The following is a 22,753-nucleotide window of genomic DNA, read 5'->3' as shown; positions in this document are numbered from 1 at the left end:
AAGCCGGTGGCCGGGATTTCCGGCGCCGGCCCTTCGATGCTTAAGTCAGAGGGGGGCTTAATTTTGGAGAAGGAGAGGGACCGTATTTCCCCGTCCCAAGCCTCCCTTTGGGAGGAAGAAGCCTCCCTTTTTATAGAGAGAGTGGCAGGGTTACCTGTGATGTGACTGGGCGAATTAATGGGTTACCGTCGCGATTGGACGTGGGCGTGTGAAGTAATGAGTTGCCGTGGATGGCCCGTTCCCATCATGGGAGGAGATGGTGCGTAGCCAGAGCTTGCTTGTGGCGCGCAGTGTAGTACATTTTTGGGAATGGTGAGGCGTTGACAGTCATAGCAAGGTATGGTTCCTGATTAATATGTCGTGGCGTGGCCGGCAAGTAAAGCATGGTGCGGTGAGGCTGCTGCAGGGGATGGCCGCAGCATATAGACGACGAGGTCGGCCTTTTGAGGTCAGCTCAGCTTTCTGGTCTCGGCCTGCTGTGCTCGGCCTTCTGTCTCGGCCTGCTGTGCTCGGCCTTCTGTGCTCAACTTTCTGTGCTCGGCGGCCTTCTGAGCTCGGCCTACTGTGCTCGGCCTTCTGAGCTCGGCAGCCTTCTGAGCTCGGCCTTCTGGTCTCGGCCTTCTGTGCTCGGCCTGCTGTGCTCGGCAGCCTTCTGTGCTCGGCAGCCTTCTGAGCTCGGCCTTCTGGTCTCGGCCTTCTGTGCTCGGCCTTCTGAGCTCGGCAGCCTGGATGAGCTCGGCCTGGATGAGCTCGATAGCTTCTGTGCTCGGCCTTCTGGCCTTAGCCTTCTGAGCTCGGCAACCTGGATGAGCTCGACAGCTTCTGTGCTCGGCCTTCTGGCCTTAGCCTTCTGAGCTCGGCAACTTGGATAAGCTCGACAGCTTCTGTGCTCGGCCTTCGGGCCTTAGCCTTCTGAGCTCGGCAGCCTGGATGAGCTCGACAGCTTCTGTGCTCGGCTTTCTGGCCTTAGCCTTCTGAGCTCGGCAGCCTGGATGAGCTCGGCAGCTTCTGTGCTCGGTCTTCTGGCCTTAGCCTTCTGAGCTCGGCAGCTTCTGTGCTCGGCCTTCTGGCCTTAGTCTTCTGTGCTCGGCCTTCTGGCCTTAGTCTTCTGAGCTCGGCAGCCTTCTGAGCTCGGCTCGGCCTATGAGCTCGGCCTGCATGATGAGCTCAGGCTTGTTGTCAGATTTGGGTGCTTTAATTGTATGTGTGGGGCGGTCTATTTTTTCCCCCAACACCTATAGTAGAAAAATTCCAACATAAAAATTTCGCCATAGATTGTGGAAACACCACACGAACGTATTAGGTGCATAAATATATTTGGGACAAACCAACAATTACTTGATGAAGGCATTTTAAGTCCACTTGATGACAAACTTAGCATGACCCAGCAAGAAAGTTTTACGCAATTGCACGAGCCTTGATGGGGGCATTTAAGATTAACGCTAACTTAATACATCAAAATATCCTAAATCGATCATAACACTGAAACTGAATTAACAAACAAAAGCGGATTACTTTGGGGGACGGAACACTGACTTCCTCTAAAGCAACGGTCGGTACGACTCAACGGTATCCGCTTCAAGATCAAGATCATGTAGTGAACTCTCGGCTAATATCAACCGTGACTGCAAATACTGTACAAAAAGAAATTGACGTAGGGCTGATAAAAGACCCCATGCAGAAGAAACGAGCGAAAACCACGAACGTAAATCAAGCCAGTCCTATATATTGTCTGACGTCAGAAGGAAAGGAGGATTTCCGGTCTGAGAGATACTTGAGACCAAAGCCATATATAATTGGCTCAAGATAAGGTTCCAAGGTGTGGGCTTCCCAAATGGCTAGGTCGCTGGGATTCGTTTCTGGTGACACTCATATAAGAGATTATAAATGAAACATATGTAGATATACAAGGAGTAATTTAAGCCTTCAATCTCCCATAACAGACTTCAAGACTCCATCACATGGAATTCACATCCATATATGATCATTGGATAAATATAGTTATGATATTTCAGAAACATATATATAAATGAACATTTTTGTCGTTAATATTATTTTTATATATCAGAATTAGTATTAATTAAGAAGAGTCTTGGATATATAAAAAATTCTATATAAAAAATAAAAAATTATGCACCAATTTTTTTTCCATAGCAAGTTAACATGGCATCAGAGAAAAAGGCTAAGGGTTATTTTTATCCACTTATTTTCTTGTCTCTTCTTGCCTCGACCCATTCTCTATTATTGATTGAGTCATTTGACTCATTAACTTAAAAGTGAAACCGTAAATCATTCTTGACTCAGTCATGCTTTCATGTGAGTGGTTTAGACACGTGAGAAGGGGTGTTGAGGACTAAAATAATTTTTGACCCCTTTCCTAAAAGCTGAATCTTTTGAATCTAGTGACAAGTCAGCACATCAAAGAGTTAGTGCTCTCTAAGGACGCACAACTCTCTAGTTTGATAATTGAAAGAGATTATTGTTATTGATAATGAATGGATATCTAACTTGAATTTATTTTATTTTTCTTTGTTATTTCGTTTTTTTAGTTTTGTTTTATTAACTTTGATGTTAGTTTAGACCTAAAAATTTGTTGAATAAGGTACTCTTTTTTCTTTTGATTTTTTGGTTCGGCACAGGTAACTCTTGTACATTATTATGCCTCTATGAACAAGCTAGAAAGGACATTTCAAACTTTCATTTATATTAGTGCCTATGAAAAAAGGATGGACACCTGTCTATACAAGAAGCATATGTGAATATATGGGGGACTATAATTCAAAAATACAGAATACTTAGAAAATAACGTAACTACTAATGTAATTTTCTCTCATTCATATTATTGAAATAACAAAAAAAATGAAATTAAAATCATTCTTCATACCTGTGCCTCATGATTGGTAATATTAGAATCCTGAGATGCATAGCAACAACGTTGATATCGCTCTAAAGTTTTGCTAGTGCTGCAGTATATTAAGTAATATTGTTGGTTAACAACTAATGTGTGAAATTTTGTGGCACAAAATAATACAGATATTTGAAGATAGGAGCTAAGAAATCTAGTAGAAAAGATGTGAATATAAGGCGGAAATCATACGTATGGGTAATTACAAGAACAAAACTATAATATAAAAAAATAAATAATAAATTTAATATCAAACATAAATTAAAAAACAATAGTAAATTATATCATGCAATGGTAACAGGAAACAAAATTCATAGCGAATCACTTATCACTTAAGCAAACCATGATGCAAAAGTAAATTTGAAGAGTCCAATATCCTATAAAGTTTCAATATTGGATGTAAAAAAAATTAATATTTGAATTTTTTTTTTCCATTGCATCTATTTTAATCAAATTGGTGTTCTTAACAACATGGATGGATTAAAAAACTACTACATGCGTAGTAAATATTTTTGTTACATGAATTGGCCTTTGTCCTCATAAAATTATTATTTTTAATCAATTTTTGTTCTTGGTAGCTTGCTGACCTCTTACTTTTGAATTCTTAATTTTTAATCAAATTACTTTGACCTTTTGTCAAGTATCCCTAGAACCCACTAATGATGAACTTTGTTGAACGACTTTAGTGCCAATCAAATCCATACCCCATGATTCATTGATCGACTTGCTTGGACCTAACCTGCCTTGAGCCACCGAACATTGTCACCCTACCGACCGTCTTCTTTCCTTATTATTTTAATTCGATCATCCAATAAAAATTAATTTTGCTTTTAATATTTTTAATAGAGTTAACTGATTTGCCTAGTAAAGTTTGACGGTCTAAAGCAGAAGAAGTAAACACTCCTTATTATCTTTCAAATTATCATATCTTTTCTGCATACGATTTTTTATGAAAATATTATTGTTTGTTAAAATTATGGATCGGCATACGTATTATGAAAATCACGCTTTATTATGAAAAATAGTTTCATAAATATTTTAATAAAAATAGTTCTCTTATGAAATATAAATCTGATCATATAATTTAGTATTTTTATTAATTTATATGTATATTTTAAGAAAAAGATATAAGTTTTCTAAAGGCTCTCAAAAAGCTATATATAATTCCAAAAATTAGAAAAATTTACATTCTGGAGCTAGCATCCAATAAAAATGGCCCTCTGCCAATGGATTAAAGTTGGTAATGAATACGAACTATGATATCTTATCGATTACGAATATGGGCCGCGTCAGGGCTATAAAGTGATCGTAGTATGAATATCTGTAAGTAATATTTTGAACCATGATATTGCTAAATGACAGAAAAATAATATATATATATATATGTGTTGCTGGTGGTCCAAACCGAGAACGATTGACACGACGGTGTGAACGGGGTTCCGCCTGAGTTGTCTTGGTTGGTGCTGGTTGCGCTCCACCTTCCGCCAAGGAACCTGCAAACAAGCCTTGCACCACCACCAGGGTGGTGATGGCCCTCCGACGGTCAAGTCAGAGGAGATTGGAGGAGGAGAGATGATAATCACAAGTGGGAGAGAGTGCTCTGGGAGGTATTGCTTACCCCCTCCCCTTCTCCCCCCAGCCGCATATATACCTGGCTGGGAGGTCTCTCAGGGGGGTTTGTCGTCGTGGGGCACGATAGAATGGCCACCGACATGGCCGTTACGGGGCGTCGTGGAGCAGCGCTGGGTACGGTCATGGCAGGGCGTAGTGGAGCTCCGCTTTGTACGGTTAATACAGGAGATCGTGGGCAGCATCGGGTACAGCCGTTGCAGGGAGTAGTGGAGCAGGAGGCCGCGGCGTGCCTCTGGAGAATAGCCTGTCGTTATCAAAAGATCTCCGACTCGGGGTCGGAATGCTGGATCATAGGGCAGCCGACCCGGGGTCGGGCTGCGAAGCCGAGGAGGTCCGACTCGGGGTCGGAGTGCTGGATCATAGGGCAGCCGACCCGGGGTCGGGCTGCGGAGCCGAGGAGGTCCGACTCGGGGTCGGAGTGCTGGATCATAGGGCAGCCGACCCGGGGTCGGGCTGCGGAGCCGAGGAGGTCCGACTCGGGGTCGGAGTGCTGGATCATAGGGCAGCTGTAGCTTTCCTGGATACGCGTGCCGATCACGTGGGGCATGGCGGCTCAATTCCCCCATAACAGTAGCCCCCCACTTCCGAGCCTGGAACCAGAAGGGGAACAGGTGAAGGGAGTGATGTTTCGAGATTGCCGCCATCCTTCGGAGAGGCGCGCGCGCTTCAAGCTTCCCGCCTTCTTTATGGCGTATGGCGGTTGCTGCTGACCTGGCAACCTGAGGATTTCGGCGGACATCCTTCCTTAATGGTGTCGATTCGCCTTTGGGGTGCGAGCGACCCTTCGGCGGCCAGGCGTCTTCTGGCGTCATCGAGGTGTCACTTGCCCTTTCGCCTATTTAATCGGGGGCCCTCCCCGTCCGTCTTCTTCTTTACGGACATTTTCGAGTTTCTCCTTTGCGCTACCATTGTTGCCGCTACTTCCGGAGGTGCCACCTGAGCCTGCTCAAGACGGACGGGTCGGACGTGATCGGTCCCCGACCCGGCCTTCGACTCGGTCGGCTCCTGATGACTCGAGGAGGGACGCGCCGAGGCCCCGGCCGAGCGGGACCCTATCAATTCCTGGGGCGACCCCCGCCCCGAGCGCGATCAGCCGGACTCTTCCCCAGGCGATGGATAAGGGTAAGGCTGCAGAACCACCATCCGGCTCCGGGGAGAAATCGGGGTCTGCCTTCACTACCGATGGCGCCCGAAATCTCATCGAAACAGTGTTGCTGGAGAAGGACCGTCGGCGGGTCCGGGAGTTGGATGTCTCTGACGTTGGGGCCGCCAGCTGCGTCTGTCTCATGTCGGTGAGTGTTCTTCTGGCCGTCTTTCACCATTTATTGGCTCTGTTGTTCTCCGCCTGACTCCCTTATTTTTCCTATTTCTTAGCTCGCCCAGTACATGATCCGTCTGGAGGAGTGCTACAAGGAACAGGCGGGGCTTTTGGCGAAGGCCGAGGACCGGCTGAAAGCAATGGAAGAGAGAGGCCGGGCTGCGGCAGGCAGGACGACCGGGGACCTCGAGGCGAGGCTCCGGGAGGCCGAAGAGCGGGCACTCGGCTTCGCCGCCCTGGAGGAGCAACTGTCAGAGGCTCGGGAGCAACTCAAAGCCGCCTCGGGCCTCGAAAGCAGGGTCAAGAAGGCGGAGGAACGGGCTGAAAAGCAGTCCCGGAAGATCGCGGACTATCGAGAGCGGTGGGAGAAGGCCCAGCGGTCTGCCGACAACGCCTGCGACCGAATCCGCTCTTTTGAAGCCAAACTAGGCGAACTGGAGTCGGCCCTGGAGAAGTCATGCACGGACGTCCAAGAGCTCCGTTCGCGCCTGAAGGAAGCCGAGGCCGCTCGGGTTGCTACCGAGGCGAAGCATAAAGAGGCTCAGGCTGATCTGCTGAGGGTCTCCTCTGAGGCCGAAGGCCGGATTGTGGCGAAGGTCTTGGAGGCCAAGGCTCAGATTATGGAGCGAGCTGAGGCGGAGCTGGCCGAGAAGAGGGCGGAAATCGGGCGTCAGGCGGTAGAGGCTTATCGCCAGTCCGCCGAGTTCGCCCATGATATGTCGGAGGCAGTGCGGACCTATCGCCAGTCTGACGAGTTTGTCCATGACGCGTCGGACGCGGGGGCCGAAGCCTTCACCTTGGGCTTCGAGGAGGGCCTGGCAAGGGTGTCGGCTAAGTATCCCGAAGTTGACCTGAGCGAGATCTCCCTCCTGGACTCCTCTCCGGCGCCATCGCCTGCTGGTTCTCCTGCTGCTTCCCTACCTCCCGCGGACGAGCCCGGCGTTCCCGACCCGGGAGTTCCTCCAAGCTGACCTCTTGTACCTTTCATTGTCTTTTTTATTTTTGTATGTCGGCGTTTTGCCCAATTGTATGGGCCTCGGCCCTGAAAATTAATGCACGTTGAATATTTCTTCATCTCGCCCTCGTCCTCTTTTTTTTTTTTTTTTTTTTTTAGCTCTTGGTTGCTTCTTGCTGACTTTTGATTCCCGAAGTTCTTCCGGCGCTAGGCCAGGCATCCGAGGGTTAAACCTCAGGAAACTCTTCCGGCGCTAAGCCAGGCATCCGAGGGTTAGGCCTCAGGAAATTCTTCCGGCGCTAAGCCAGGCATCCGAGGGTTAGGCCTCAGGAAATTCTTCCGGCGCTAAGCCAGGCATCCGAGGGTTAGGCCTCAGGAAACTCTTCCGGCGCTGAGCCAGGCATCCGAGGGTTAGGCCTCAGGAAACTCTTCCGGCGCTAGGCCAGGCATCCGAGGGTTAGGCCTCAGGAAACTCTTCCGGCGCTAAGCCAGGCATCCGAGGGTTAGGCCTCAGGAAATTCTTCCGGCGCTAAGCCAGGCATCCGAGGGTTAGGCCTCAGGAAACTCTTCCGGCGCTGAGCCAGGCATCCGAGGGTTAGGCCTCAGGAAATTCTTCCGGCGCTAAGCCAGGCATCCGAGGGTTAGGCCTCAGGAAATTCTTCCGGCGCTAAGCCAGGCATCCGAGGGTTAGGCCTCAGGAAACTCTTCCGGCGCTGAGCCAGGCATCCGAGGGTTAGGCCTCAGGAAACTCTTCCGGCGCTAGGCCAGGCATCCGAGGGTTAAACCTCAGGAAACTCTTCCGGCGCTAAGCCAGGCATCCGAGGGTTAGGCCTCAGGAAATTCTTCCGGCGCTAAGCCAGGCATCCGAGGGTTAGGCCTCAGGAAATTCTTCCGGCGCTAAGCCAGGCATCCAAGGGTTAGGCCTCAGGAAACTCTTCCGGCGCTGAGCCAGGCATCCGAGGGTTGGGCCTCAGGAAACTCTTCCGGCGCTAGGCCAGGCATCCGAGGGTTAGGCCTCAGGAAACTCTTCCGGCGCTAAGCCAGGCATCCGAGGGTTAGGCCTCAGGAAATTCTTCCGGCGCTAAGCCAGGCATCCGAGGGTTAGGCCTCAGGAAACTCTTCCGGCGCTGAGCCAGGCATCCGAGGGTTAGGCCTCAGGAAATTCTTCCGGCGCTAAGCCAGGCATCCGAGGGTTAGGCCTCAGGAAATTCTTCCGGCGCTAAGCCAGGCATCCGAGGGTTAGGCCTCAGGAAACTCTTCCGGCGCTGAGCCAGGCATCCGAGAGTTAGGCCTCAGGAAACTCTTCCGGCGCTAGGCCAGGCATCCGAGGGTTAGGCCTCAGGAAACTCTTCCGGCGCTAAGCCAGGCATCCGAGGATTAGGCCTCAGGAAATTCTTCCGGCGCTAAGCCAGGCATCCGAGGGTTAGGCCTCAGGAAACTCTTCCGGCGCTGAGCCAGGCATCCGAGGGTTAGGCCTTAGGAAATTCTTCCGGCGCTAAGCCAGGCATCCGAGGGTTAGGCCTCAGGAAATTCTTCCGGCGCTAAGCCAGGCATCCGAGGGTTAGGCCTCAGGAAATTCTTCCGCTCGCTGGTCGGCCAAGGCTGGCGCAAGCCGAAGCGACCGGTCGGGGCTTCCGGCTAGTCTGCTCCCGGGATGATCATCGGGTTAGCCAGGCATCTGAGGGTTGTCAAGCCTCAGGGAAATTCCGCTCGTTGGTCGGCCAAGGCTGGCGCAAGCCGAGGCGACCGTCGGGGCTTCCGGCTAGTCTGCTCCCGGGATGATCATCGGGTTAGCCAGGCATCCGAGGGCCGAGCCTCGGGAGATTCCACTCGTTGGTCGGCCTAGGCTGGCGCAAGCCGAGGCGACCGGTCGGGGCTTCCGGCTAGTCTGCTCCCGGGATGATCATCGGGTTAGCCAGGCATCTGAGGGTTGTCAAGCCTCAGGGAAATTCCGCTCGTTGGTCGGCCAAGGCTGGCGCAAGCCGAGGCGACCGGTCGGGGCTTCCGGCTAGTCTGCTCCCGGGATGATCATCGGGTTAGCCAGGCATCTGAGGGTTGTCAAGCCTCAGGGAAATTCCGCTCGTTGGTCGGCCAAGGCTGGCGCAAGCCGAGGCGACCGGTCGGGGCTTCCGGCTAGTCTGCTCCCGGGATGATCATCGGGTTAGCCAGGCATCTGAGGGTTGTCAAGCCTCAGGAAAATTCCACTCGTTGGTCGGCCTTGGCTGGCGCAAGCCGAGGCGACCGGTCGGGGCTTCCGGCTAGTCTGCTCCCGGGATGATCATCGGGTTAGCCAGGCATCTGAGGGTTGTCAAGCCTCAGGGAAATTCCGCTCGTTGGTCGGCCAAGGCTGGCGCAAGCCGAGGCGACCGGTCGGGGCTTCCGGCTAGTCTGCTCCCGGGATGATCATCGGGTTAGCCAGGCATCCGAGGGCCGAGCCTCGGGACATTCCACTCGTTGGTCGGCCACTTGTCGCTCGCCGCCCATCGGGGTTTCTCTGTGCCCAGCCGCGACCGTGTTTCTCCTCTCCTCCAAGCGTTGCCTGGGGGAACACGAGAAGGGTATTAAACGCTAATTAATGCGTTACCTGGGAAATCGGATCGCCAGTTGCAGCATCGGTGGGTCGGGTCGACGTTGAGGGCGTGAGAAACGACCTCCGGGTCGATCCCAGGTACATCGGCCGCCGACCAGGCAAACACATCTGCATTGGCTCGGAGGAATTCCACTAACCGGAGCCGAGCTTCCAAGTCGAGGTTGGCACCGACCCGGACCGTGCGGTCCGGGCGGCCTTCTTCGAGGGGAACTTCGATTACGCCCTCGGCCGGCTCCCCGTGCCGCAAGGCCACTTCGTCTCTGGCGTCAAGTGACTCGACGCTTAGGGCCTCCATGGGCTTCTTCCCTTTGAGAGTTGCTAGGAAACACTGCCGTGCGGTCGGCTGGTCACCTCGGGACCTCTCCAATCCCGGCCGCTGTGGGGAACCGCAATGAGCAAATGGTAGGTAGAAACCACCGCGCGAAGGGCGTTCAGTCCGGGTCGTCCGAGGATAGCGTTGTAGGCCGAGGGGACACGGACGACCAAGAACCCGAGCCGCACCGTGGCTTCTGCGGGTGCAATGCCCGCAGTCACAGGCAGCTCGATGACACCTTCGGCCGAGATAGCGTCTCCAGTGGATCCTATGAGGGGGGTGGATGTTTTGTGCAACAATTGTCGGGAAAAGCCCATCTTTTGGAAGGCCTCGTAATACAAAATATCAGCTGAGCTTCCACTATCCACAAGAACACGCCTTACATCATAGTCCGCATAGTGAGAGAGATCACCATGGCGTCATCGTGGGGAGTCTGAACCCCCTTTACATCTTCATCACAAAAAGTGATTACATTTCCGACCCGCTGCCTCTTCGCGACGGCCACTCCTGATACTTCCGCGAGCCCCCTGCGTTCCTCACGGGCCGAGAGCAGCCCCCAGTGATGGTGTGGATCACTCCCGCAACGGGTCGATTCTGCTCCCGAGGCTCCTGAGGGGCCGGGTCGGCTGGACGCGGGTCTGCGGGGGACGTCGGTCGTTTACATATCGACCGAGACGCCCTCGGCGAATGAGAGCCTCGATCTCGTCCCGAAGCTGGAAGCAGTCTTCGGTATCGTGGCCGTGGTCTCGGTGGTACTCACAGTACGCCCGAGAAGGCTTCCTCCCAGGGATCTTCTTCATCTGCCTCGGGACCGGGAGGTCCTCCCGCCCCTTGACCTCCCATGAGGATCTGGGCCCGGGGGCCAGGAGTGGGGTGTACCGGTTGAAGCGTCGGTGCGGAGAACGAGGGCGTGTGGCGCCGTGGTTCCTTGCTGGTGACGGGCTTCTGCGCCGGCGTTGAGGCGTCGGGCTCCTCCTCTGGGGTGCCTCTTTTCGCCTTTTCTTCCCGGGCTTTAGAGGGGCCTCGGCGGCCTCCTTGTTCCGGTGGGAGGCTGCCTCCTCGGCGTCTGCATACTGGTTTGCCCGAGACAACAGCTCCGGGAAGCTCCGCGGCAGGCGTTTGTCCAGGGAGAAGGTGAGTCTGCCCTTCCGGAAGCCTCGCTTCAGGGTTGAGAGAGCCACCTCCTGGCTCAAATTCCGGACCTCCCAGTGTTGCCCTTGTTGAAGCGGGTGAGATAATCCCGCAGGCTCTCTCCCTCGTTCTGCCGGACATCGAAGAGGGAGTCGGAGACCAGTCTTCGCCGGCTACTGACGGCGAAATGGCTGATGAAGAGACGGGTGAACTGGTGGAAGGACTGGATGGAATTAGCCTCCAGGCCGGCGAACCACGCCCTTGCCGGGCCGCGGAGGGTCGCCGGGAAGGCCTTGCAGAGGAGAGGATCCGATGCTCCATGGAGGAGCATAAGAGTCCTGAAACTCTCCACGTGGTCCCCGTGGGTCCGCCGCCCCGTCGTAGGGTTCGATCGCCGGCATTTTGAACCCCGGCGGGTTTAGGGTTCGCAGGATCCTTGAGGCAAGCGCCGGCTGGGAGGAGATTTCCAAGTCGGCGAAGGGATCTTTGGAGTGGCCCTTCAGGACCTGGAGCTGTCTGTGGAGATCGTCCACCCGCCGGTCCAGGGAGCGCGACCGGTGGGTGGGAGACAAGGAGCGGCGCGAGGGGGACCGACTGGAGTGCGGGCCCCTCGAGGACTGGGGTGTCTGAGAACGCGCCCGGGTCCGCCTCTCGTACCCCGCGCAGCTCCGATGAGAAGGTCCTGGCAGAATGGACCGCACTCGAGAATCCTCCCCGCGCCGGCGCTCCTCTCCATGGGAGAGGAAGGAGCGCGGGTTGTGAGGAAGAGGTGAGTGCTCGGGGAGCAGCGGCTCCTGAGCCCGCTGCGGCACCCGAGAGATCACACCCCTGCAGATTCTGCACTGCCTCCGCGAGGGTGCGAACCTGCTGGGCTAGCTGGTCGAACTGAGCAGGTTCGACCGTCTGAATGGGAGGAGAAGCGGTGGAATGCTGCTGAGAGTGTGTTGGGGACGCAGCAGCCTCCCGGCCAGAGGCGCGAGAGGCTCCGCGACCGGAAGCATTGGAAGCTCCGCGACCACCTCGCCGTGCCATTACGATCGTTCTGAGATTCGTTCCCTTCCTCTAGCGCCAACTGTTGCTGGTGGTCCAAACCGAGAACGATTGACACGACGGTGTGAACGGGGTTCCGCCTGAGTTGTCTTGGTTGGTGCTGGTTGCGCTCCACCTTCCGCCAAGGAACCTGCAAACAAGCCTTGCACCACCACCAGGGTGGTGATGGCCCTCCGACGGTCAAGTCAGAGGAGATTGGAGGAGGAGAGATGATAATCACAAGTGGGAGAGAGTGCTCTGGGAGGTATTGCTTACCCCCCCCTTCTCCCCCCAGCCGCATATATACCTGGCTGGGAGGTCTCTCAGGGGGGTTTGTCGTCGTGGGGCACGATAGAATGGCCACCGACATGGCCGTTACGGGGCGTCGTGGAGCAGCGCTGGGTACGGTCATGGCAGGGCGTAGTGGAGCTCCGCTTTGTACGGTTGATACAGGAGATCGTGGGCAGCATCGGGTACAGCCGTTGCAGGGAGTAGTGGAGCAGGAGGCCGCGGCGTGCCTCTGGAGAATAGCCTGTCGTTATCAAAAGATCTCCGACTCGGGGTCGGAATGCTGGATCATAGGGCAGCCGACCCGGGGTCGGGCTGCGAAGCCGAGGAGGTCCGACTCGGGGTCGGAGTGCTGGATCATAGGGCAGCCGACCCGGGGTCGGGCTGCGGAGCCGAGGAGGTCCGACTCGGGGTCGGAGTGCTGGATCATAGGGCAGCCGACCCGGGGTCGGGCTGCGGAGCCGAGGAGGTCCGACTCGGGGTCGGAGTGCTGGATCATAGGGCAGCTGTAGCTTTCCTGGATACGCGTGCCGATCACGTGGGGCATGGCGGCTCAATTCCCCCATAACAATATGTATTTGAAAAATAAATTTGGAACTATATTTATGAAATATGGATGTTTTGTTAATGCATAATTCGCTTTATGACTTATTTTGATATATTATACTATAATATACTTTGTTTTGCAATAATTATTATTTTTATTAAATAAGACATTGATATAAAAGAACTTATGCTTGATCCGATTAGGTAGTGTAAGTTTTACTTACTGAGTTATGTCACTCATATATCTCTATTTTTGATTTGCTCTCTCTAGGAGAATAGGATCAATAGGGACAAAGGATGATCCAGGCTTAAAGTTCATGCTAGCAAGATTGGCGATTTATATAGCAGAACTTTAGTTCTTCAATTGATTATGAATTTATAGGTTAGTAATTTTCTAAATTTTGAGGATTATGGGCTTGGTATTTATATTTGGATTTAAAAACTCTGAACCAATATTCGTTGCATTTAATGGACAATAAAATTAGATTCCTATTTATTCTATTATATTTGAGATGGATTTAAAAGCTAAATATAATATTGGCTTCGTGTTATTGTAGGTTGTACCTCTCGGTAGTATGGCCGTATTATGTCCCAGTTTTGGGGCGACACCCATGAGCTTGCGTATAATAAGTATTATAAAAGGTGTCACTAAAGAGCTGGTTGTAAGTGCAAGCTAAGAAATATGGTTAAAAAGGTTTAGATATATTTTTATGCCATTTTGGTAGTTTTTCTCAAATTAAAAGAGTTACCATTTAGTGAAGCTCAAAATAGTTTGACATTAAGTTATGCACTTTTTTTCACTTTTCCAAGACAAAATTCCTGAGAAAAATGATGTGGCATTTCCAACCAATTTTATAATAACATATTTTCCTATATTCCAAAACTTAAAGAAAGAGAAGATTCAAAGGAGCTAAGTGTTCTTCTTCTTTGTTTTCCCTTTTTCTTTGAGAATTAGGAAAAGAAAAAGCCCAGCTGAAATTGGGCGGGGGGAGGGTTCTAAACTCAAATCACTGTTATCAATACCTTGTGACTTTATCAACTGAGCTAGCTTGCACCCTCCAGGAGCTAACTCTTCTGTCAACTTGTTGTCACAAATTCAATTTCAATTTATAAATTAGGAGAAATGGGTTTACAACTAAGCTAGACAACATTTGAAACACTTGCTTCATATAACTGTAGTTCAAAACTTGATCTCACTCTTTCATTGTTTTCTCTTTAAGATTATCTATGATAGATATTCAATTACTTAAACAAATCTATTAACATCAACATGATTTCTTCATTTATTTTGACTTGTAATTACTGTCATTTGCTTTCTTATATCTAATATAAACTTTGCATAATTAAAGGCTTCGACAGAAAATCAATCAATGTGATGATAATTCTTCCTCCACAAGCACTATTGCTTTGATAAATATAAAATATTGAATTTAGTGATCTGATATTTGATTTTACACACTAAATTACTCTAAGGTGTACACTTCCACCTTAATTAAAACATTATTCATTTTTCGTGCATCTGACATCCATTACGCACTAATATAGTTGATATTGTTGTTGAGGTGAGTTCATTCAACCTGACTTTTTAATTCACTTATTTTATTTAGGTTACCGAACAAAACTGAGACTTTGCTTGGTTTAAGGATAGTAAAATGGCATAAATGATTTACAAGAATTTTTTGTGAGGGATTTACCTGAACATTTTTTTAAATAAATGAAAGGGTTAAATTGGTTCAATCTGTTGTACCATATTGGCAAGATTATCGATTAGCTTAGTGACCCAGGTAAGAAAATTTGTGGTTGTCAAATGTTTTGAAACCTCCATACTACCAACATGAAGATGCCCTAACTTGGAATCAAAGGTGACCCTTTGGCTAAATAAATGAAATAGGGCTCGGATAAAATGGATCAACTATGCATTAATATTGAGCAATTTTCCATCTCAACCTAGATCTCATGTTTATATTGGTATTGGGCACTCCTCAATGTCAAAGCTAGAAAATCTCATCTCCTACCATCTCAGGCATATAAACTGCAAATCTTACCCTGAGATATCAGCCGATACAGTCAGATTTTTATTTTAAATATATCTATATCTAAAACATTCAAAATTAATGCTTGAAAATAGTCGATAATGTCAAATTAATGCTAAAAGAGGGATATATTTTAGTTGAAAGCTATTGTGGCTTGGATTATTCCATTAGCATAATGTCAACTTCTGTTTCCAACTGATATTGCTGATGAAAACATTGATCACCATTATTGTTCCTTAGATCGGTCCCGAGTTTGGGTTTCCTCCCTTGAATAACAACTGAGCCAATCAATAGGCATCATATTGTGCCCATTCACCTAACATAGCCTCACAAAACATCTCAAATTCATAAAAATTATGGGGTTACTATTATGAAGTTCCTCAACGATAACACAAGTTGGTCTATTTTTTGCTAGACTTTCCATTTTTATAATATCCTTCTTTTCTTCAACAAACATCATATCCAGAGCCTTTGATACAATGAATCCACTAGACGTATCTTTAGACATGAATTATAATGCATTACTTCTATTTTTCTATTTTCTGTTTTGTTTATAATTCCATCTCAATTGCTCATTTGCCTCTACACTTCTCCAGATCGCCATCATAAGCTCTTGATCTAGCGCCAAGACAAGGATATCCAAATTTTGACCGACATGTACCCAGGACTTCCATCTTTCAACATTTTCTCCTTACTTTTAAATCATGATGAAACCATCTCCTGACCTAAACTTCTAGATTCTCCAGCAATCTTACCTGGTTAACTCAAGATAAGTCACTCCCATCCTAGAGGCAGATCACCTCTTTCTCTTTTGAGGTCTATCTTCTATTAGCTAGTACCCAACATTTTAGGGACCCTATAAAATCTTCTTTACATGAATGAAGTATAGTTTCTTAAAATATATAAGAACCACCTTAAGCATATGCAACCATTTCAAAACTAGTTTAGACTTACTACAAATAATTTGAAAGCCTTTCCTTGCAGGTACACTCAATTTTTTACCCCTTTATTACAAAAAGTCATCATATTTCCTCTTCTTTATATGTTTCTTAACTAATATCTTGAGATGGAACAGAATTTGCTTGTAATATACTCAAAAGCACTGCAAACCTCACACAAGTCATACATAAACAGGCTAAACACATTATCAACCAAATCTAATGAAACAGGACATGCAACTGTAAGGTATTCACCAAAGTACGAACTCCAAACAAATGTTGTTCTTGAAATGATCTGGTTGTGGATATGTACAGTCACTCACCCACTATAATGATCATATTTTCTAGAGAATTGCTTCTACATTTACAGTGAGTATCCAGGTTAAGAGATAACATTTGCATAAGCCTAACATTAGGAAATATGATATATCTACTCAAACAACTAATGGAAGGTGAGGATATTATTAGTAATATAGTGTTAAGAAAACAGAATCATTAGGATGAATGATCTTTCAACTGTTTAGGAGAGGTTTACGAAGAAGGGGGCTTCAGTAATAGGGAGAGAAAAAAATTTCTTTAAATTGGTGTAAGATTTTAGAAGGACATGATTGAGAGAAGTGAATTGAATGATCTGTCAAACTTTTTAGTAGAATTCAATGATGCAATGAACATTCTCACAACTTTGACATTTGTATTGTATGCTTGATAGTGCCTTCAATTGTAGATGATATTAAAGTTTTAACATCACTGTAGTCAAGTACACAACCCAAACATATAAATTTATAAGTGAGTGCAACTAAGAATGCTTAAATAGCTAGAAAGATAGATAGGGGTTAATTTCTGGGGCTGGGAAGTAGTGGGCTAGGGTACAGTGCTAGGAGATTACTAAAGATAGTGTGACTATTTGCATTACGTGCTATAGACTATTTGCATTACGTGCTATAGGAAAAGGTAACTGAGGAGAAAGAGGATCACAAGTGTAAAAAACATGCTAAAAACATCAAATAGATATCATAAAAATTTTAGAAGTCATTTCATATTTCTAAAAGACTTAGACCTTGATTCGAACAAGGAGAAATAGAGTCGTAGGTCCAAGAAATATTGATACCTATATGTTAGTGTATGACATTATAACAATAGATTTCTAATTCCTGATAGAATTTAATTATAATAATATCACATTCTTAGACTATACAGTAAAAATACATGTGCAAAAAGATATATATATTCCTGTGTTAAGATATTCACATGTTTTTTAATAATTTGGTGGTTATTCATCATGACTCTGGTATGTATATAGATTTATGTATATGTGTGTTGTGGGAGAGGGCCATTTATAATACATGAGATAAAATTGTTTGACATATTTCTTTTTGGAGAATAAAGTTGATATTCATCACTACTTTAGTTTAAGCCATCAAGAAAGAAGGGTTCCAATCAGTTGAGCTAACAATTATTGGCTAGTATTTAACATGAAAATAGTTTTTCTACTTTGACATTTATTAATTTGTCCAAACTACAAATGTCATCTTGGGCATTTTCTTGTACCATGTTAGAACCACTATGGATAGTAGATTATAAAGCAAAATCATTCATTGTCTTTGAGTATAGGAACAGCTAGCTTATGTTGATGATAAACTTCAGATAATTATAGAATTATATGAAAATGTTCAAACAAGTTATCCCATGTTTTAACTATATTTAGTGTAGAAATTGATTTAACCATAATATTGATTACCCTAAGTTTACCCTAAATAACAATTCTGAAAATAACATCTTGGGTGGTTCACACCTCCCTCTTTCATCAAAAAAAAAAAAAAATTCTGAAAATAACATCGCATCTTTGGAGGCAGTTACATGGAACTATATATGGTCGTGGTAACCTTTGATAGAAGTCATATCTTGTTAATTGAAGGCTATACCCAAAATAAACTCAAGATTATGACACAATGCTGCTTAATGTAACATTTCAGCCTTATGGGCCAAGTATTATTCTCATCCCTATTCTTGTTTCTTTCTGAGAAATCCTTCTTCCTATACTAAAAAGGACTTCAAGGATTCAAAATCTAAACACAGCAATGCAAACTTACGTTTATGCATTATAACACATAAGTTTAAGGTTTATAGATTGTTCAAGATGCAGTCATAATTGGAAGCTAATTCTAGGGATGACCTATTTCCAAGAAAATACAAATTTAATGATATCACATCAACAGAATGAACAGTGCAACTTAGAAACATTTTAGATGTCCATTAAATGTTAAACTATAGTAGTTCCTTGAAGGAATAATCATCTATAATATATACAGATGATTATTTACACAATAGAGTAGACAGGTGAAATGACGTTTTCAAACCTTCAAATATGCAATTTCTAATTGATAAGCTGCAATTTTGCTTTCAGAAGTACTTTTATATCAAGTATAATCTCAACATGAGCCCATTTTACAAACCATGTTGGGGCTTACATAATGTTCACATTGGCGTACAAAATTCATGCATCAGTTTCTATTTTATGTACGATGTAGATTTGTGTAGCATTGCATAAAGGAGGAAGAAGAAAACATGAGCAGATTAGCTGACCAATTGGATAGTGCTGGTTCAACAAAAATGACAAGAAGCAAACAAGTGATATCTGAAATTTTGAACAAACCACTATTATATCAAGATCAATGTGAGTTATACATCTCTTTGTCCCCGAGAAGAAGATTGCAAGATCCCATCAAAATATAGTGAGATCTTAAATTGTTGTGAAACAGAATTTGAACAAAGGAAACTGACACCCAACCCCTATTGATTTCATTAACTGAACTAGTTAGCACTCTCATATCTTTCTATTTTAGTTTTACTATGAGAACAACATATCTGACTGCAATTGGTATACAGTAATTTAAAGATCTCTGAGGTTAAATTAATTTTGGTAGATCCTCTATAGATGATTGACATACACAAAGAAGTCATTTAGGAAGAACATGAACAGGCTCCGTGACTATTAAAAAGGATTTAGTTCAAATAACAAATTCATTCTAATCATTTTTATTTTGTGATTTTCTCCTTTCAAGTTATGGATGTTTTTCAGCATTTTAAGTTTGTTATAACCTTCGGAACATATTTGTTTAGTAAGTTTTAGTTTGTCATTCCTTTGGTTATTATGTATTTCTTTTTTTTTTAAAAAAGCAGCTATTTTGTAAGTTCAATACAAATCAGTCTTTACTACTTCAGAATAATTTTATGATAACATAGGAAGAAATTGATAAAAAAAATTCTTCCACTATAAAAACTAAAATGATTGATATAGAATAAAAGGTTATGTTTTCATGCTTTCATAAGATTCCACACAGTTTATTTCTGTCATTACTATGCCTTTGTAAATATAATTCAATAATTATATATCTAGAATGCTTCTAAGTTGATTGGTTGTTATTTATTTTGCATATAACTTTCAATCAACTCTTTAGGATAGTTACTATTTTATGTGTTAAATAATATGTTTCCACTTAACAATTAAAAGTCTTACCATTGTATGTTTTAGACACTTCTGCATTCACACATATGTTCCTTCATATGCCTCATTTGGGGTCTTCCATTACTGCTGCAATAATTAGGTGTTATTTGGTTGCAAGCTTGGTAGCCTGCAGCTACAGCTCACCTTCTCACTAATGAAAGGATGAAAGAATAAAAAAAACAAAAAGCAATAACTTGCTTTACTACAAAAAGTGGTATACCCATTTGTAGAACTAGTGGGGAGTTGTGATTTAAATAATTAAATTCAAACCTTAGAAGTCCAGCATTTGGATTGTATAGCCAGTTATACTATATAATTTCTTGGTGGATAAAATAATCGTATAATAATAATTAGTATTCTTATGCTTCTTGGATACCATTTTGGCTTATTTTGGACAAGAATAATTATTTTGAACACTCAGGAATAGACATGGTACTTATGTTATTTTCATGCCTTGAAGAATGTTTTTTATGCAACTTAATGTTGAAAGTTTACTGTGATATTGGTTATTCATGCGTCATCCTTTTGAATTATATTTGGTTCTTTCTTAATTATCCTCCAAACTTTATGTCCAATTAATTATAGTTTTACTAAAACTACTTTGGCCTGTTATGGTCCTGGCAATCTAAGAACCTTGGGAGGGGCAAACTGGGAGCAGATCTAATCTCTGGCATTTTGCACAAAGTGACTACTCCGGAACTCAAACCTGCCATTGCACTCGTCAAGCCAAGCCTCTTACCATTTTACCAAGCAATGACCCCAAAATTATAGTTTTTTCTGTTTCACTAGATTTCCGCAGAACCAAATATAGCATAAAATTGAGCGAGAGCAAGCTTCAAGAGTGCAGTAAATATAAATTTGAAGTGATGCACTGAAATGTGTTAGGACATTCTAAATTTATGAGAAAAATCTGATGAGCATTGGACCATACATTCACCTGCATCTGACCAGGAGGAATAAGTAACTAAGTCGATAGTGTTTGCACATCCCAGTTTTTATAATCACAAAGTGTTATATGATTTTTCTCCTATTGACAATATTTCAAGGGATTATTAAGAATTATGTTCATTTTTTATTGCACTGCATTATGGACAAAAGTTGCATGATTGTCAACTATCAAAGCAGTTAACATCATAACTCCCTTTACTTCCTACCATTTACATAATCTTATGCATATTTCTTCTATTTTTCCTATTTTCTTTTAAATGACTAAATATACAGTCACTTCTAAGATAGTTATCCATCCAAAAATGTAGAATTGGATAGATCAATTAGCCTGAGACTATTTATTAAGTAAGCCTCAGGTGAGTGGGGTCGTTGGGGATGGGGAAGAAATACCTGAATTTATTTTATTAACTATGTCTCATAGGGAAAAAGGAAAAAGAAAAGAAAAGGCAGCACCTAAAACTATTTTATTCATTAAAGTTAATTAAGAGGGGTCAAAAAGGAGCATCCTTCTATAGATCTAATGTTCTCAGGCTGATATACCATAGGAGTGCAAGCTCTGACAACTGGATCAATACAAAGGTTAAAAAAAAACAAGGAGAGAGAAATTTCTTTTAATCTTATTATTCAGAAAGGAAAAAAATGCCGAAGGAAACACAGAACATAAGCAATATTCTCAAGAAAAAGAACACATACTATGAACAGAAAGATCAAAAGATTCGAAACAAATGCATAAGATGACGTGTAACAACTCACTATACGCAAGAAATGTCAAAAAATGTTCGCCTGCTTAGCATTTATAACGCAAGAAACGTATACTCTCAGTACATAGCACGGGAAATGGGAAAAAGCTGATTAATATTTTATTATTGCAGAGTAAGAAGTCTTAGGAGGTGTCTTAAATTCGGCAATGCTAAAAAAAATTAAAATAAAACCAAAATCAGTAGCTGGCACGAGAGATAGAGACAAATCCCAGTGCCATGAGAGAGACGAACCATAAATATTCACTGAGACGACTCAAACACAAGTAGATGAAAATAGAAAGAGCAGGCTCATCTTTCTCGTTATAAACCCGTTGTGTGACCACCATTTTCTTAATAAAAGACTAGCCAACCACAGGAAGAGAGAGAGAGAGAGAGAGAGAGAGAGATGGGTGTCCTACAAAGAGAATGGAGGGATAACCTATGTTTAGGGTTTCTAGATTGGAGGGGAAGATGCCCCATCCAGTCGTCACCATACGAGACCTAATGCTAGAGCTGTGGATAGACAGGCAGGAGAGAGCGCAAGGCGAAAGTGGCGGCAGGACATGCTAAAAGTAAAATAATAATTAAGAAATATTTATAGATCAAAATACTTGTAAACCTACTCTCTTTCTTCTGAAGAAGAGTTGTTGAAAAAGAATAAAAGAAACGAGGCAGGCGAAAGAGAGCCACAACTTTTACCATCCATCTTAGCATAGAAATGGCAAAAGAATCAGATCTTAGATCTGCAACCTTGAATACAATAAATAACGAAGAAAACGCCAAAAAATAAGCTGCCAAAGCCTAACCAAGCATAGATCCAGCAGTTCAGAACTTGAAACATCGGATCTATTTATTTCAAGGAGAAAAGAAGAGAGTCTTTAAAAGAGAGCGAAAGGGAGATGAGAGTGAGAAAGAAAGGAAGAAGAGAAGAGAAGAAATATTTTACCCAACGCTGCCGAACTCGTAGAGCTTGCCCCGGCTGGAGAAGATGATGAGTGCAACCTCGGCATCGCAGAGGACGGAGAGCTCATAGGCCTTCTTGAGCAGGCCGTTGCGGCGCTTGGAGAAGGTAACCTGGCGGTTGATCTTGTTCTCGATCCTCTTCAGCTCAACCTTTCCCCTCCCCATTCTTTCTCTCCGATCTCTTTCTTTCTCTCCAAGCTCTGTCCAAACCCTTGCCGGAGGCGAGAATATAATAATGGAAAGGCAAGGAGGTGGGCGAAAGAGAGAGAATATTAGAAGCGGACCGAAAAGGACACTATACTTTTGGGTTCTTTTTTCCGCTTTTCTTCTCTTCTTTGCGTTTTAATCTAAAATTTTCACACTTACTTACCCCTTCTAGTTCTTGATGTAAGTTGGTAAAATTAGAGGTGGAAGCCCGGCCCCCTCCACCTTTCTGATACCTCCTGATCAACTAGATATGGGAATGTGAGCTAAAATGGTCATCGTCACCTCTACTCTCCCTCCCCCTCTCCCTAACGAAATGGACTCCCGCTTATTTTTTAACCATTTCAATCGGGAATTAACTCAAGAACTCATAAGGCTTTTTCATTTATTTAGGGAGAGAAAGGAGGAGAGAGAGGGTGGAAAGGATATTACCCTTCTGATCTTACTAGGTTCTGGTCACTAGGTGGTCACGTCCGATGTAAGAGGAGGCGAATGAGTAAGCGCCAGAACCGGATCACGGAGCTACGTGTCGGCCGCCGTAGGATGCTTTGCGCCACGAAACGTGCATCTAGCCGTCCATTGTTTCTTACCTCTTTTTATTACCTTGGCTGGAGAGCCAATCTCAGCGCCGGTCACATTTGTCGTGACATGAGGCCCGGCCGTTACCTTGATACGTCCCAAATCCCCATAGATGCCTTCCTCTATTCCCGCCCCA

At 45.1% G+C, this 22,753-nt stretch overlaps 1 protein-coding gene across 1 annotated transcript in view; it reads right to left on the bottom strand.

Moving 5' to 3' along the window:
- The window catches only part of LOC103702755 (MADS-box transcription factor 6-like), a 30,083-nt gene extending 7,968 nt beyond the window's left edge, over positions 1 to 22,115 (bottom strand). Inside the window, exons 1-2 of the mRNA XM_008785309.3 lie at positions 21,818 to 22,115; positions 2,885 to 2,963 (exon numbers count right to left, since the gene is read on the bottom strand). Coding sequence (XP_008783531.2) covers positions 2,885 to 2,963; positions 21,818 to 21,999 — 261 coding nt within the window. The 5' untranslated portion in view covers positions 22,000 to 22,115. The remainder of the gene's footprint in view (positions 1 to 2,884; positions 2,964 to 21,817) is intronic.
- Positions 22,116 to 22,753: the final 638 nt, after the last annotated feature.

The sequence above is a fragment of the Phoenix dactylifera genome, chromosome 5, assembly GCF_009389715.1.
Source record: "Phoenix dactylifera cultivar Barhee BC4 chromosome 5, palm_55x_up_171113_PBpolish2nd_filt_p, whole genome shotgun sequence".
In the NCBI taxonomy this organism is placed as follows: Eukaryota; Viridiplantae; Streptophyta; class Magnoliopsida; order Arecales; family Arecaceae; genus Phoenix; species Phoenix dactylifera.
Note: the sequence above shows the minus strand (reverse complement) of the source record. Positions and strands in the feature narration are given on the sequence as shown.